A 16729-nucleotide genomic window follows, 5' to 3' on the forward strand; every position below is an offset into this window, starting at 1 on the left:
TCCCAGATGGTCCAGACTAGGGAAGTGGTGATAATACATGGCTAAACATTCCAAGTAGTGCTTTGGGTTTTGGTGAATGGAGTCACTTCAAAGAGTGTATGTTTAATACAGCTAACTTCTAGAAACAAGGAGTACAGCCGTTGGTTTTGGCAGACCAAGGAGGGAATGCTACCTAGAATGTACTAATTGGAAGAACTAAGCTTCATTAGATAATGAAAATATTTATTAAAGGTAATTAAATGGCTGCATGGATTCTTCCATTCAGAATTGGTTTAATTAATTTCTCATTTTATATTTGAAATAGAAGTAATTGAATTAATTGATTTTAAAAGGTGACTTGGATTACTGCTTCAGCATCTTGCTTTGTAGTTATGCTCTCAGAAGGTTATTTCACTAGTATGCAATTAACCTTTCAGGGGCAGGAAACTACAAGGGTAAAAGCTGTCTTTAATATAATGGAGAAAAAAACCATAGCAAAACCTGCTGGCTGGAAGCTGAAGACACCTCAGCCTCATGCTTTTTCGTTCGTTCTTGATGGTTAAAATCATGGCAAATGGTTGAGATTTTGTTCTTGATGTAATCCAGGAAAACTTACCATTTTAGATTGAATAATGAGTGTCTGGCCGAAGCATGTCTTATTCATTAAATGTATAAATTTACGTGGTGGTTTTGTACACATCTATGACTCCTCTTTACCTTTAATTATACTAATGTAGGGATCTTGTTGATGTAGGTCACCTTCCATGGATCCAGTTCTAGGGCTGAGGCACAAGAATAGAATACCTTTCTTAAGCCCTCATTAATTAATATTCACTGCTTTGTTGATAAGTTAGTTGTATGCATGATGGGTACTGATGCAGTGATGAGGTGTTTTTCTGTTAATGGTGCTACCTTGCTGGCAGTTTTCCTAGTAAATAGCTATTTACTGCATTGGATCTCATTACTGTCTAATGCAATGAAAATAAATAATTAAGTAACACTTTTTTTTTTTTTTTTTAGGTAATACTCTACGGGGATTTGCCAAAAAATAAAGAAAATGTAATATATTTATCAAATCATCAGTGTACAGGTTTGTATTTTTTTTGTTTGTCTTAGCACTTTTGTAGATTTGCTTGTCTGTTTACTGTGTCTCTTTCCACCCTTGACCTAAGGAGCAAGAAATTCTAGTTCAGAACTTCTAGTACAGAAACCTTTAATGATATTTATATGTACAACACATGTACACTTTTTGTTTCATGAGTGGCAGTTAGAAACTAACGAAACGTTTTGGGCTTTTGTGTTTGCAGTTGATTGGATTATTGCGGACATGCTGGCAATTAGGCAGAATGCTCTTGGGCATGTCCGGTATGTCTTGAAAGATGGGTTAAAATGGCTTCCACTCTACGGGTGGTATTTTTCACAGGTAAGCCCATTCACTTTTTCCTTGCTGTTTGTGCGTCAAATTTGTAGGATGTACTTTCCTTCTGTTTATTGTATGTGCTGGGAAGATGTACTTCTGAACTGGCATTTGTTTATTTGAACATGAAAATAGCTGGTTTCACTCAGTGTAGTTAGATGTGTGTTTTAGTTGAGAAACAGTTACTAAATAATTGGTTTACTTTTCTAAATGAATACTTCTTATGGATGGTGTTTACTACTAGAATTAAAACTGTAGAGTCTGTTAGAAGCATTTCAGAATATTCTAGAACTTTGTTCTTTATACAGTCCAAAAACCCACTTAGCAGTAGGTGTAAACAGACCTTTTTTTCTATGTATGGGTTTTTTTATCATGCTGTAAATTGGGAATAAATTGACATTGCTGCCATGTACTTATTTATTTTTCAGTTGTTTGCTTTTAGCACAATATAAAAGAGGAAAATTGGACCTTAGTATAGTGTGGAGGAAAAGCAGATCCCAGCCTCCATGAAAGCGTTGATGGTTTTGCTTTGGACTTCAGTTAAGCAAAAACCTGAGTCTAACAGGATTCCTATTACTACGTTTTACTTTCCCCTCTTCCTTCATAATGCTTCTGTTGTTCCTTTTAGTTTGAGAGCTCAACCTGATGTGACTCAAAATTACACAATTACTGAAGAAACAGTGGGCCATGGTCACTTTACAGCTAATATACTGAGTGGATGTGATCTTTAATCAAAAATGGTGGAGAGCAGTGTCGATGGCTTTACTGCCCTAAAAATCTCTCTGAATTTGTCATGTCTGTTCTTTGCTTTTTCTGAAAGCAACACTGTTTCTTTATAGAAATGAAATAAAATGTGGAGGGAGATGTTTTGGGAAGTATTGGTATGTTTTGCTAGGTGATCAGAAATGTCTTCACAGTATTTATCTCAGGATGTAGATGGGTGCTTAGTTGTTAGAATAGAAATGGATTAAGTTTTAGGTAACTCTTCCAAAATGCCTGTTCTATAAGATTTTTCTCCTTTGGCTTCTGTCTTTGATTTTTACCTGTTCCCTGAACATTAGTCTGCTTTCTGCCCCTCACCTCTGCCACCCAGGCAAAGAAAAGCAAAAAACACTTAGAAAAATATTTGTAATGGAATTAGGTAGTTTGATTGACTTGGCTATCAGCCCTGTCCAAGAGGGTGGGGGATATTGAGAGAAATACTACACTGGGTATGATTTGAACTATATATTAGTTTGTAAAGGAGTATATGAAGAGTAGGCAACTACAGACGTATGTCCAAATGGGAGGCTTTACTCTCTCCCTCATCCTTGGCTGCACATTCCTCCGTCTCTGACCGCTTGCACTCTTGCATCCCTAAGTCAAGTCAGATCAGTTGATTGCTAGAACCAGCAAAAGGGGGTAAGTTTTGAGGGTATGGCCATGGGTGGGAAGAGGGGAGGAGGCAGAATAGCCCTTGTGTGGCCGTTGACACTGAAACTTTGCCTTCAAGAAGCTAATGTAAGTTGGATTGGGTTTAGAGAGCATTGCGTGAGGGGAGGTACAGATCTATGAACTGCCTAATTAATATGCTGAAGAATAGGAAATGCCTTTAAACAGTGGCCTTTCCCAGCAATCAGATGTTGCCTTCTAGCTTGGGTGTAGGCACCTAATTGGAACAGAGGTTCAGAGTCTTGGATCATGTCACATAAGGTGCCCATTGCTCGGGTGTGTGAACTGTCTCACCATTTTATCTTAGAGCACAGGTAGTGTCTGTTCAGTGTGTAAGAGGCTAGAGTGTCCCCCGAGATATTGGGAGATCCAGGTACGATGTTTTTGGCTTGATGGTGGAAAATGTTTGTTGTCTTCTGCATGAGTGCCTTAGTGAGTAGGCTATAAATCTAGGCTGGAGCATGGGTGGTTGCCATCCTTTCTCCTAAAATCGCTATTTTTAGAAAAGAATATGCTGCTGAGAAAATAAGAAAACTGCTCAGTTTCTTTTTATTGGTGGGTTTGCTGTCCTAGTCCCCTAAATAAATATGGACTGTCACACCCTGTCATACCTTACTGATGGTATCCATTGGGAGAAAATGGACTTGTCTGTTGTCTAATGCTTGTCCCCGCTAATGACTCTGGTTCTCTACATTTTTCTTCCACTAAAGTGACCAGTCTGTCTCACGGAAATATTTTGCTCTTTGTCCTTGCCTGTAGTCATTACATTGGTGGTGATTTAAGTCTGCTTTAATTAAAATACAGACAGGATATATATTCCATCCGCTATCACGAGGTGTCCAGAAATGATTTTTTTCAAGATTTTGGAAAATTACTATTGCTATCTGGAATATCCGGTGCTCAGTTTCCTGACTGCTATATTGACTGTTAAAAGAAGGTTCCTGTGGAAATTAATCTGAATGTAGCCTACATTTTTAATCAAAACATATATATTAAATAAAATCTGTTCAGCTTTGAATTCCTCAAAGCATAGAACTTCTACAAGATTTAGTGGGGGACGATTATATATTTTTTTTTTATATATATATATTTAATTCAGTGACACAAATGAAAGGCATCTTACTAACAGTGGTGATGTGTGTGTGTGTGTGTTTAAATGACTGAGACGGGATGCAGCAGGACTGCAGTGCAAGCTAATAGGTATTTTTATTGTTTTTATCACACCAAACAGTGCAAAAACATAAAACACTTCCTGCCCTTCCTGTTGATGTTCTGTCAGTGATGTCACTTACACTCCACTAAAAGTTTCCAGAGCCGCGTAATTACGCCATGCTCACGGAATTCATATTCCCTACCTCAGGTAAACATCCTGTTTGGAAATAAACGTGGTCTGGATGTCCAGGAGAGCAAAATTCAGGCACAAAGGAAGTATATTTGTAAACATAATCCATTGTTGACTGAGAGAGGGCTTTTAAAGTACAGCGGAAAAAAATTATAACCTTAAAAACAGTACTTCCAGAAATCTGTTTTGAAAAGCGTTCATATATTTGATCTCTTACTGAAAAGGAAATGCAATACAAATTGGGGAATTTGAGCTATATACAATTGCATAACTAGCATTCTTCTTCAGAGGCAGCTATCTAATAGCAAGAAAAGAAAAGAACCACTTAAATTAACCTGTTATGTTCCAGGTTTGATTTATTAGGTAGAGGTATTTCTTTTCATAAAACTGGCTTTATTATTTTTGGGTGGATCTGAATTTTTTTTTTGCCCTATCTTCTCCACCAAAATGCAGCTACCTCCTATTCATTTTATACCACCTGGTGAGGTTGGGGTGTAATTTTGATAAATATTTTGGTATCCCAGAGTTTGCTTGACTTTTTAACATGAGAAGTATGTCTTTGTCTTTTCTGTTATTCAGCATCAGCTTGTTCACCCTTTTGGTTGTTACTGAATGTTAGCCAAATATTTAGCTAGTGTGGCTTCTTGCCTCTCTTTAGCTTTGTAACCCTGCACCACAGGGGAGCTGACACATTTATGTAATTGGGGTGTATGCAGCAAGTGATGGTCTTAGAATATGTAATTTGTCTGTTCTTATGTTACATGGCTGTATAGTTGTATTTACTTGAGAAGTACAAATCTGTTTCTGAGCATTAAAAAGTCTGAGGTGAGGACACCAAACCTGTCTTTGGTGTTGTGGTGTCCCTAAGCAAACCGTACAATAGTAACTTGATTTTTCCAGGTTCACAAGTTAAACAGGGAAAAGGGGGTTCAGTATTTTCCCAGTTTACTGCAGCTGGTTAGTAATTTGACAAATAAGGGAAGACTTTGATTCCAGCCTTCCCTCATTAATCAAAGCTTGACCTAGCTGAGTCCACACAGAATGATGACTTACCAATTACATGGAAGTCTTGTATGTGTTATTTCTCACACCAAACTGAGTTTGCCCTTCCTGAAAGTGGTTGTTGTGGTGTCACTGTACAGAATAAGACTTCTACTTCCCTTTAAGATCCCTCAGATCTTAAAACGGTCTTAAATGTGGAGTGTGTAGATAATGTTGCTCTGTTTGCTGCACAGCTGGTGGAACATTTTTCTGTTCATGCCATTATCTGTGCAGGACTAGTAAACTGCTTGTGGGATGGTGCTGATATGATGCTCCAGCCTGCTAAAGGCCAAGCTCAGTGGACTGGGGAATTCTGTTCTTGGTTTTGGTCCCCTGCCAGCCAGAGCAGCACAGCTGAGTGTTTCAGCTGGCTACTTCACCTTGGAAGAGAACCACAGACAATAATGTTAAGACAGAATATTTAATATGGAGTTAATGTACCATTGACTTTCTGTTCCTTTTCACTGCAGCTTTTGGAGAACAACTTAAAAGTCATGTCAAATACCACTAGCTAAGCAGCTGCATGGCCAACTGTCCATGCTATGAAAAGCAAAGGCTGAAAGCACTTTTCATAACTGCCTCTTCTGCCTGCCTCAAACCCCTCAAACTTTATTCCTGTCCATGCCATGCAAATAAAATAATAACTCCCTGCACATACACGACCACCCCTGTTTGTACAACGTACCCTATCTTCTCCTAAGATAAGACATTTGAATGAGGTTCATCTCTTAGTAGTTTTAATCTTACTGTCACCTTTCTGTTAAGAGCATGTAAAACCATAAATAGACAGAAATTATCTGCCAAATTCTAATGCCAAGAGTCAGGGTGGGCAGAAGTCAGGGAATCAGTTAGAAAACCCATAAAAACAGTGTACCTTAAAAATAAAATTCTGTTATTTGGAAGCTTTTTTTTTCCTTCCCAGAATTCATTGTATCAGTAGTTCATTTTGGAGCATATTTGGTTACAACCGCTTGTAGCTACGCTGTAGATAAAACAAAGTGATGGAGAAGGAAATGATGGGGCAAATTTTATTTCTTTATAACCTTCTTTCTTTGTGTGTACTTTGCCATAGTCCTTTTATGGACATTTTGTGACAAATTGTGTGGAACAAGCTATAAAATTAATCTTATCCAGAAAATGGTCTTTTTATAATGGTTTTCAGTAAAAATCCTTTGTCTTCTAAAGATTTTGTGTTACTTATTCAATTATTATCTCAGTATATAACTTCTTTATTAAAAGTTTGATTCTCTAATAAGGTGCATGGAAGTTTTCAAGACCTATGCTAGTTACTTTTGTGCTATTCATAAATTTTGTACGTAGAGGTACGGTACTTGTAATTCCAGTATTTGCATTAGCCACTATTTAAGAGCAGGCACATAAAATTGAAAACATTGACCTATAAGTATTTGTACGTGAATAACTTCAGTTGTGTGATTTTCCCTTGATGTACAAGTTGAACTGCTTGTCAATGTTGTCAGGAATAGAGAGATCCCTGTGGTGGGTTCCAATGCCATCTTCCAGTTCATTATTTAACACCTTTAAACAAGATACTTCAAGTGTCTTATGCTTGCTTTTTTTTTTTTTTTTTAAGATCTTATCTTTATTTAAACAGATTTTGTGAACTTAAGTACATGCAAATGTAAAATCAATTTCAGGTGCTTTCTTCTTAGGAGAAAACGTCTTATGGGCAATTTGCAGCATGAGTCATAAAGGTGACTTGTCATTTTTGTCTTGTTTGTTCTTCTGTCAACTATTCCACATTAAACTACTTAAATATTTAATACTTTTTTTTTTCCTCTGTTAGCATGGAGGAGTCTATGTAAAAAGAAGTGCCAAATTCAATGAAAAAGAGATGAGAGAAAAGTTGCGGGCCCAGATGAAAGCTGAGACTCCGGTAAGATTATACTTCGCTTCTCTTCATTTCTTTGACTTTTTTAATGACAAAGGCTTACTGGAGAAATGAGCCATGCCTGATACCTACAAACTACAAGACAGTAATCATGGATTTGTTTTCTGTCTGCATTTTTACAGTTACTTTCTGTGATTAGAGTGATACCTCTAATTAAACTTAGGAAAATTGACTAGGCCTTTATGAATGAACTTCATGATTCTGTCTGTAGAGGGCAGGGGGGATCTGGACTAAATCTTAGAGCATGAGCTATAGCACCTTCCTTGAGAAACCACTGCTAGTGTTCCCTGTGTTTCAAAAGACAACATTTTGACTACTGTATGCTTGCCAAAGACTGGTATTCTTGACTTCTGAAAGTCAAGAACCATTCTAACCGAATCTTAATTAGTCATCCCAATGATCAGTCATTTTTAATGGCAGTGACATCTTAGAGCTGAGTAACTTTGTCTGCTACTCCTGGAGGAGAAAATAAAACAAAAAACCCCTGAACTCTTGATAATTTTCTATTTGAAGAATGATTGTTAGTGCCAAGTGACTTTTCTCATGACTCCCTGTATGGTTTGTGGCTCAGTGGTTAGAATCACTGTGCTTCGCTTCCATTACTTGCTGTGCATTAAAATGCTTTCTGCCTTTTTGGCTAGACTTAAGAAAACCAGCTCAGCAAGCCTTGATATAGAACAGTTACACTTTCATTTTATTTAAAATGATGTGATTAGGACTTGCCACTCCAAATACTAAGTGGCAAAACTTCTATAAGCTGAGGCTTGGGTAAAAGGAGTGCATAGGCTGTTTTGACCTTCATAATAGGTTTGGGGGTTTTTTCTTCTTTTTGGATATAGTGTGTTTATGTTTGTGCATGTGTCTGTGTTGAAAAAGTAAACTGGCCTTACACTTGCTGAGAGGCTTAACTGAGTAAAGCGTCCCTGTTTAAGACAGTGCTCAAACTCATTTTGTCTTGAACTAAGATTTAGCATGAACAGGGGTTTTTTTTGTTTTTAATTAAGATAAGAAAGTGGATCTATTTCCAGGTTTTAGCATGTAAGTTACAAAGGCTAGAAATACATTATGACAACTACACTTTTGCTGTCCAGTGTCTAATCTAATGATGTCCACATGGAGAAGATGGTTGTATTCAATAGTGGTAACTTGTGCCCGCGTTACCAGGGAGGGTCCTGGGATGTGAAAAGGTTGCGTTGTGTCAAGTTATTTTCTGTATGTCTGTGGCAGAGATTCTACTTTCTGTAAAACTTAAAGTGTAATGGAATAAGCAAAGACAAATTGCAGGATGTATGAAACGTATTTGTAGTCATCCCCCTAAGCAATTGCTCCCCCTGCAGAGTGCTGGTTAAGTTCGCTTTAGTTCATCTGGATGAAATATCCTAGCAGGGTGTTTTCCTGCATGGGCCCATGGATTTCTTGCTAGCCAAAGAGGCAGCTTCTGGTTGAGTCTGGCTTTCTGGCTTCCTTATGCACCCCCTAAAGTGCAAGGGTGTGTTGTAATAATAAGGTTTTGATTGTGATAAGAGATAAGATTTGAACTCTGCATTAAATTAGTCTCCTGTATAGAAATGTGGATTTTTTTTTAATACAGTCTTAGGAGGATGTGCCTAGAAACTCATCTAATTCCATATGTCTTTGGAAACCTGCAAATGATGTTCAGTGTTGCTGCAGAGCTATAAATTGTCTGGACAGGCTAGTGTGTGACTTTAGCCCAACTGGAATGTCAAGGGAGGTTTAAGCATAAAGCTTTTATTTAAAGCTATATCTGCTGTGGGTTCTGCTTTCCATGGTGGATGTCTACATGTGATTAATAAATGAAATAAATCCAGAAGGCTTTTTTTCTGGAATCATCTTTTTTCTCCCTCCTCAGTTGTGTGTGGATTGAAAGCCTATACCTGACCTATCTAAGCTAGTGCCAAATGAATTTGGGACCACTTGGGTATGTTTGGTTTTTGATGTAATTTGGCTGTCTGGAAGTTCGGTGGTGTTGGAAATGGGCATAGAACCTGGACATGCTTACCAGGAAGTTGTTACCATTTTCCTTGTATTATCTAGGGTAGTGCTACAGAAGAGAAATAAGCATAACTGCTGCAGAAATGCATTCTGTTTTAAATCTCTTTCAGTCAAACCATATAAGGAGTGACACTTAAGTTTCACAAAACCAAAGCTGTCAAAAGCCTATTTACTGAGACAAATGTTTGCATCTGCTGGGATAAAAGACACAGACCATTGAGTTGTCATTTGAAGGAAGACTAAACTTTCTATAATCCACTTTATCTGAGAATTTAAATGTAGATGCTGTAAATGGCCTTTAACCTATAATTACTACTGGGAGAAGAACGTGATAACCTGTGTCCTTACTACATTATTCATGAAGGAACTCTGCAGTTCTGCAACTTAGGGTGACATTCACAAGCAACCATATTGCTTTTAAAATGAAGACATTTTAATCAGTAAAGCAAGAACACCCTGAACTCATCAGCTTCCTGCAAAAATAATTAATTTACTACTCTGGAATTTTTATTAAAATTTATGCACTGGATGCTACAGCTCAGGGTGGGCATTTCCTCAGTTTAGTGAGCAGCTGTTGTTGCTTAGTCATTCTGCTTGTACATGGTGGAGTTCTTTTTTTAATGTAGCATTAGAGAAAAGCCTGCCTTTCAGCTGCTAAGGAAAGAATTATATGCTAATAGAGAGGAGATGGACGGGAATCTGTGTTAAGGGTCACTTTGTTATTTACAGTTTCTCTCCACATACAGTTTAAACAAAAGAATCCAAATGATTAATGTTCAGTCTGCTTGGAGCCATCACTGTTCCCATTAAGAAACTGAAGACGTGTAGGAAGGCAGAACCAGGCTTCTGTTCTCATTAGTGTAGCAAGCCCTTTACTGTTTTACTGAAGTGCTTTTTTTTTGTTTGTTTTTTAAATAAATTGGTGGTGGAACACAGACAGGATAAATAAGGCTGCCTCTTGGCCTCTCATATAGTCACAGTGGAACTGGATTAGTGATGGTGTGCCTCATTTTGTGTAGGGACAGTGGACTGCATTATGCTCCTTGCTCGCCTTGTCTTAACAACTTCTACCTGCCTGCCTTAAACAGCCCCTTTTCCTGCCCTGCTGTTCACAGTTGGTCCACCTTTCTTCCTGGATACAGTGCAGCAATATTAGACGTGTACAAAACTCTGATGCTAGACCGAAATGCTGTTGCACCTGTGTTTCCTACTGGGGATTTTGAACTAAAAAATTTTCTTATTTAATTCTGGAAATTACTTCAGTTCTCAAACTGTCATTGAAGTACACACTCAAATGGTTCATTATTGGGCATTTTGTTGGCAAAACTCACTTGAAACAATGTGATTTTGTTTAAAATTCCATAAAATCTTGCTGATTGTTAACAAAATGCAAACTTATGTCTTATTGTGAGAGCAGAGACTGTCACGCGGTTTGAAGGACTCTTTTGTGTTAATGTTGTTTAAATGTAAGCCATAACAAGATAAATGCATTTCTCAATGTAACAATATATCCAGCTGACACTTGATATACTCAGTCTGCTTGTTTTAGAAAGAAACAAGAAAAAAATAGATTTAGAAAGTTAACTCTTCTGAACTGCAAACTATTCAGTCTGATAACTGAAAATATAACTTACATTTCTTTTTATCGTGCATTGAGAGTAGGAAATCTGCATTCTGAGATGGGGGATTTCACCCACTACAGCCAATATTTAGCTGGTTTCTATGTGTTTTGGTTTTGCCATTCATTCAGTCACAGAATAAATCTTTGTTATGTGAAGCAGTGCCAATCAAACGGTAAAAACCCGGAGGGGACGGATACATTAATACAACTGCTATAAGGCTTAATGTAATTATTTTGTCATGTAGTTGCTAATTTGCAAATCCCTAACAACTTCTTTGTAAATCCTGGATGTCCTTGCCTGCTTTCCTCACATCACCTTTTGTATTTCGTTCCAATTATACCAGATATGTTTTCTCATACCATATCTTTTTCAGTTATTGATCTGAGTGTTAATGTTTCTCATCTAAGTCACCAGAAGCGTATCTTAGTGGTCTAAATGGATTCAGATATGAATCTGTCTAGTTGTCAGGATGCAATAACAGTAATAGTAAAACTAAGGAAATGCGCTGTTTAATATAATTTTGAACTTTGTAAATAAAAATACTTGTTTTCCCTTTGTCACCCACCTGGGAACAGCACAGTAAATTCAAGATACCGTCAGTCAGTAGTGACCACTTCTCGATGCCCTGTGTTCTTATACAGAGTGGCAGCTACTCTCTCCAGGACACCCTCCAAAGCCCTGTCCTCAGCCAGGTCTTCTCTTTATTGCCTCTTCTCGCTGTATGTTTATGGTATCTGGGCTGACTTTGTTCTGTACTCCAGGGACTTGCATTGCTTCGTGCCCCTTTCCCCTGCTCCACCCATACCAGCCCCTTCTGTGGCACCCTGATCTATCTCAAGGACTTCCTCAGCTGCCCTGCTCCCCACTCGGGAAGCGCGGCCCCTCTTGGTGCCATTGCTATTTCTTTTTGCCCGGGAGACCTTGACTATACTGGGGAAGTGAACAGAGTTGTTATTCAAGTGAAAGCAGTTATCATCATCCATGCATTTTATCTGTGGATTGTGGCAAGTTCACCGACATTATGCGGGGGACTCTGTGGGTAACCCCTGCCTCTTTTCTGGTGTTCTGGCTCCAACAAGAATCAGTAGGGTTCTACTAAATGAATCCTGATCCACTCCTTGAAACTTTCAAATTGATGAGGGATAGTGAGTGTATTGACACTTACCCATTACACGGAAACAGGCACTAAAGTACCATGTAACTGAACATAGGGACCTACTCTGCTCGGGTTAAAATTGGTGTATCAATGAATCGGGGACTATGGTAATGCAAAATTTTCTATGCCATTTTGAACACAAGAGCTGTATTTTGCAGTCACTGCGATAAAGTGCCTAACTTTTATGTAGCTAATTGCCCTAAATGAAAAATCCTGTATAAAAAATTGCCTTAGCTGCAGCTAGTATTTCTAGGCAATTAAAATGCTTCTTCAAGTCAACAGTTCTTAATCCAAGTTCAGGAGAGCTTATTTAGTTATTAAAATCTTACAGATTTGTAGTTCTTACAGTCTTTGGAAATAGTGCTTAAGGATTTAGCTTCTGCTGCCTATGGTGGGAGAAGAGAAAAGCCAGTCATACAAGCAGATTTGGTAGGCTGAATTGCATTGGCAGAATATCTTTGTCTTGTGCAGGACTCTACATGAGTGTAAGTAGGACATCTATTTACATTCATGAATTTTACTCAGGGAAGGTAGTCCTAATGAGCTACATATTAGGTTTATATATGCTGAATTTAAAGCAAAGGCCACTTCTGTGTCTTGTTGGTATACAAATACTCAGATTCTGGTCAGCACACCTGTTGGGCAGCTTGTGTTTTAGAGGTTTACAAGAATAATTAAAATATAATTTCAAGCCCTGCATTGTATTACACACGTAGGACTGGAGTAAGTAGATCCTATTCTCTGTTGTGTAATCAGCTTTTGGTGGCTGATTATCTGCTTTGAAGACTGGTAATGTTGTTGCGTGCTTTTAAGTGCTGACCTCTATACCAAGAATAGTATTCCTATCTTGTGTGCTTCACTTTCTTTACTCTGTCAATGATTACGTGTTAAAGCCACTGTATTACCCTTTGGAGCTGAGCATTCAGTCTTTCTTTCATGAGGGGAAGGGGGGGAGCGGGGAGTAACCTCATCTTGAAGTGCTATTTTAAGGATCCAAATTATGTTATTTGAATATAAGCATATTTATGAAAAGAAAAAAAAATGCATCTGGATTTGAATATTATGTCCTTTCCAGCTAACGCTGAAAGTTTTACTTAGTCATTTAAATATCTCAACAGTGTACTTTATAGATGAAATGTATACATGACTGGGGGAAGTGTGGACTGCAGCTGGGTCTAAGGATTCCTCTACTTGTGCCTGTGCTTATGCTAGTGGCATGTTATAAAAAAGTAAGCACTTTGCCTCTTAAACACATTTTCTTTTGTTCTTTCCCCACCAAATCTGTATACATCTTGGGTTTCTGCTGGTCCTTGAATATTCTTGGACTTCACCTGCCTCTGCAATCTGCCAGTTCTCCTCCTTTCCAAACGTGCCATGACAAGTACAGCCTTTCCTCTAGCTCTCTTTACTGACACTGGTTTTGCCATTCTTTTTTTTTTTTTTTTCTCTTTTTTTCCCTTTTCCACATGCCAGATTCTAGGCTATGTACTCAGTTCTCCTCTTTCTTGATCTCCTGCTGGCTTCACTGGTTGGTACAGTTCCTAGATTTCTTCCCTCCTCTGCATTTTAGCACATCTTTCAACCTTCCTCACTGTGGGGTGATTCTGGAGAGTTAACTTGCTGGGTCCTGTCTTTCTGCATTCAGCCTTTTCTCTAGCTGTTCTGCAATCATTAAGTGCAAATACCAGCACACACTGATATTTCATGGGCCAGAAGCACAAAGTTATATTCCTGTGTGTCTCTTTCCAAGTTTTTATTTAACTTTGCATCTTTTCATGATGTGTACTCCCACTTGTCAGTGTCTTCCTGTACTCCCTGATAATCCTCCTTGTACTGTTTTGTAAATCCACTATCTCTCAAATATTTCTTGAGATTCATTTCTGCAAGGACAACAAATTAAGTATAGTCTGGGCATATTAGGCATGATTTTACTGTGAATGTGTCATGCTCAACTCCACTCTACTTACCATTTTTGGCCATAGACTTTTCTTCTGCAAATGAGCTCCCAATATGAAATTTTCACTGCTTAAGTGGTGTTTTGCATCAACTTTGTATGTAGGAGATTATGTAAGACATGCAAAAAAAAAGAGAGATGGAAACCTCTAGTCTGTTTCAAAAGCAAATGGAAAATTCATCAAATTTCACTGCTTCTATTTGGGTACATAATTTTACACTCAGATATGCAGATACTTAGGCAGCCTTTACCTGTGTAATGATTTGAGAACCCATAGACAGTTGTTGCTGAATAGGCAAGCATACTAATTTACTTGGGAAATCTAACCTTGCAGGCATGCATGCTTAAAGGAATGTGACTTGAAGTTCAAATTATGCTAAACTATGAGCTTAAGTTCATAATACATTTAATATCTAATACAGTGAGATGCATAAAGGCACATAAGGTAGCTGATCTATCGTAATTTCAATTAATAGTATTTCTGATTATGAATGGAATTAAATGTATATTTCAGTATAAGGAAAGACTAGATGCAAGATCAGTATTAAAGAAAAAAATAGAATTTAGGTCATCTGTGACATATTTGACTCTTTTCAAAATCTCCTCTTATCCCACTTAACAAAACCAATACTCTTGTTGATGTCAGCTGCTCCTGACTTGCTCACTTTTGTTGATACATGCTATCTCCCTTCCTAAATTACCTGGGCACCTTTTTGTGGTGTACATTCAAAGAAAGTTATTTTGAACCTCAGACAGTAAGTTTCTTAGAGCTACGAAATTTTAGCTCAAGTATTCTGATTTTCTTTGGATCTTTACAGTAATCGATGGTGTGAAGTAAATACAATATGGACCTATCAAGTGATGATAATTTCTGTAAAAGGAACTGGCTTACATTCATTATAAGAATTTGTCTTTTTTGTTTCTTTTTAATCCCACAGATGTATTTAGTGATTTTTCCAGAGGGGACTCGTTACAATCCTGAAATACCAAAAGTCATTGCAGATAGTCAATCATTTGCTGAAAAGGAAGGTAAGCAAAAAAAGTTTTGAAATCATCCTTTTGTTATGGTGTTAACATATGTATATGAAGATGATCCTGCCTTTAGCCTACCTGATTGATACTTGAGGGTTAGAATAGCATAAACCAGTGTTTCTCTTACCACAGAGTAAAATGAGGTAGCTTATATGTAGACATTTCATGTAGTTCACATTGTGCAAGAGTATTAATTCTCAAGAAAGCTCTGTTTAGTTTCTGTCTATATCTGTGTATTTACGGACACTTCTTTTCTTGCTCCTTCAGGGACATAAGAATTACCTGCACTGCATAAGGGCACTGTTCTATCTAAGTTGACATATAACTTCAATTACAGTTGTTACTCGATACAAAGAATATTTTGCATACAGATTGTTGTGCCTTAAAAGAGAGAGTCTTCCATCACTTCATTTTTAATTACTGTTAGTACTACCATGGCTTGTTTGGTTTTTTCCTCTCTCACCTTCCAGTCTCACCCTTCCTTGGCTGAACTTTATTCTGTAGTCACTTTGATTGTTGGCATTGTCTTTATAACCACAGATGGAATTACTTCATCTTTGGAAAGGCTTGCAAGAAATCTAGGGGTCCCAAGCTTTTTCATTTTTTCTCATGTCATATGCACAATACACGTAAACTTTTAAGTCCAATGGTTCAGTGAACATGTTTCCTGGTTTTGTTTTTTCCTGTTGACGAAAAGTGAAATAATTCACTCTGAAGGTAAAGAATAACAAATAGGTCTGGTAAATTCATTTCTGTGACACACTGAAATGAATTCACAAGTCTGTGAATCAGCCTGTTGATATCATCAAGCTATTAAGTATTGTTAGCTCTTGTCTAAAAGGATACATGCTTTTCTTCTCCTCCTTGGGAAGAATGGAATTTGTTTGCGTCTATGAGCAGGAGAGCTTAAGTCATAATGTATTCATCGCTTCAGTTTCCTGTTGGAAATGAAAGTCAAATGTTTCATTTAGGTTGGTGGTTCTTTGAGAGTTCAGAGGAGGGTGTTTGACAGGGTTTTTTTTTCCCCTCTCCTCCTTTTTCAGGGGAAAGAAAGGCCTTTCGTTGTCATTATTATTATCTCAATAAACCTTTTAATTACAGTCTGCAAAACAGTAAAACACTGCTTTTGTGCTTTCACAGCATCTGTTCGTTTCTTCTCGTGCTTTTCTCTCTGGTATTGTTCTGCTTTTATTTTGTAAGGGTTACTCCTTTTAAAAACTCTCAAGACAAGTATTTATTAAACAAGAAGCATCACCAATTCTAGTGCAGAATCCTCTTGATCTGCTTTTCCCCACTGCTAAATCCTCTTGTTGTTGGTCTCTCTTCAACTTTTTATATGGAGAGAATGGGAAGCAGTCTGCATGGGAGCCTGCTCCCCTGCGTGTTCATGCAAAGATTGATATTCACTTGAATTAGAGCATCCCTCATACAAGCATGCTGAGAAGCAGGGATGGCTGACACTGGAAGCTGCGTACCAAACTATTCTGATGACTAAGAGCCAGTAGGCACATACCAGTACAAGGCGAATACCAGTACATCGGGGAGCTGCGAGGACAGGGTGCTCTGCGTGGCTGCTGGCAGGAGATAACGATGACTCCCTGGGGTCCCACCGTGCCGCCGTGCAGTGGTGCTGGCCCTGGCTTGCGGCTTCCACCCAGCAGCCCCAGTGCCACCACAGTCCTGGCTGCTGGCCGTGTGCTGGGGCTGCAGCATGGGAGCCGTGACCAAACGCCTCACCAGCTGGTCGCGTGTAGGTTGAGTGCTGGCCGTGCTCCTTGTAAGCGTGCGAGGGCTGTTACGTGACACTGCTGAGCTGAACTAAAACCGCACAAT

The 16729-nt window shown here is 38.3% G+C and overlaps 1 protein-coding gene across 1 annotated transcript in view; it reads left to right on the forward strand.

Moving 5' to 3' along the window:
* The window catches only part of AGPAT5 (1-acylglycerol-3-phosphate O-acyltransferase 5), a 61464-nt gene that overhangs the window by 16650 nt on the left and 28085 nt on the right, over nucleotides 1–16729 (forward strand). The window contains exons 4-7 of the mRNA XM_010561098.1: nucleotides 1000–1069; nucleotides 1287–1402; nucleotides 7015–7104; nucleotides 14803–14893. Of these exons, the coding sequence (XP_010559400.1) occupies nucleotides 1000–1069; nucleotides 1287–1402; nucleotides 7015–7104; nucleotides 14803–14893 (367 nt within the window). The remainder of the gene's footprint in view (nucleotides 1–999; nucleotides 1070–1286; nucleotides 1403–7014; nucleotides 7105–14802; nucleotides 14894–16729) is intronic.

The sequence above is a fragment of the Haliaeetus leucocephalus genome, unplaced genomic scaffold (genome assembly GCF_000737465.1).
Source record: "Haliaeetus leucocephalus isolate CR32 unplaced genomic scaffold, Haliaeetus_leucocephalus-4.0 Scaffold141, whole genome shotgun sequence".
Lineage (NCBI taxonomy): Eukaryota > Metazoa > Chordata > Aves > Accipitriformes > Accipitridae > Haliaeetus > Haliaeetus leucocephalus.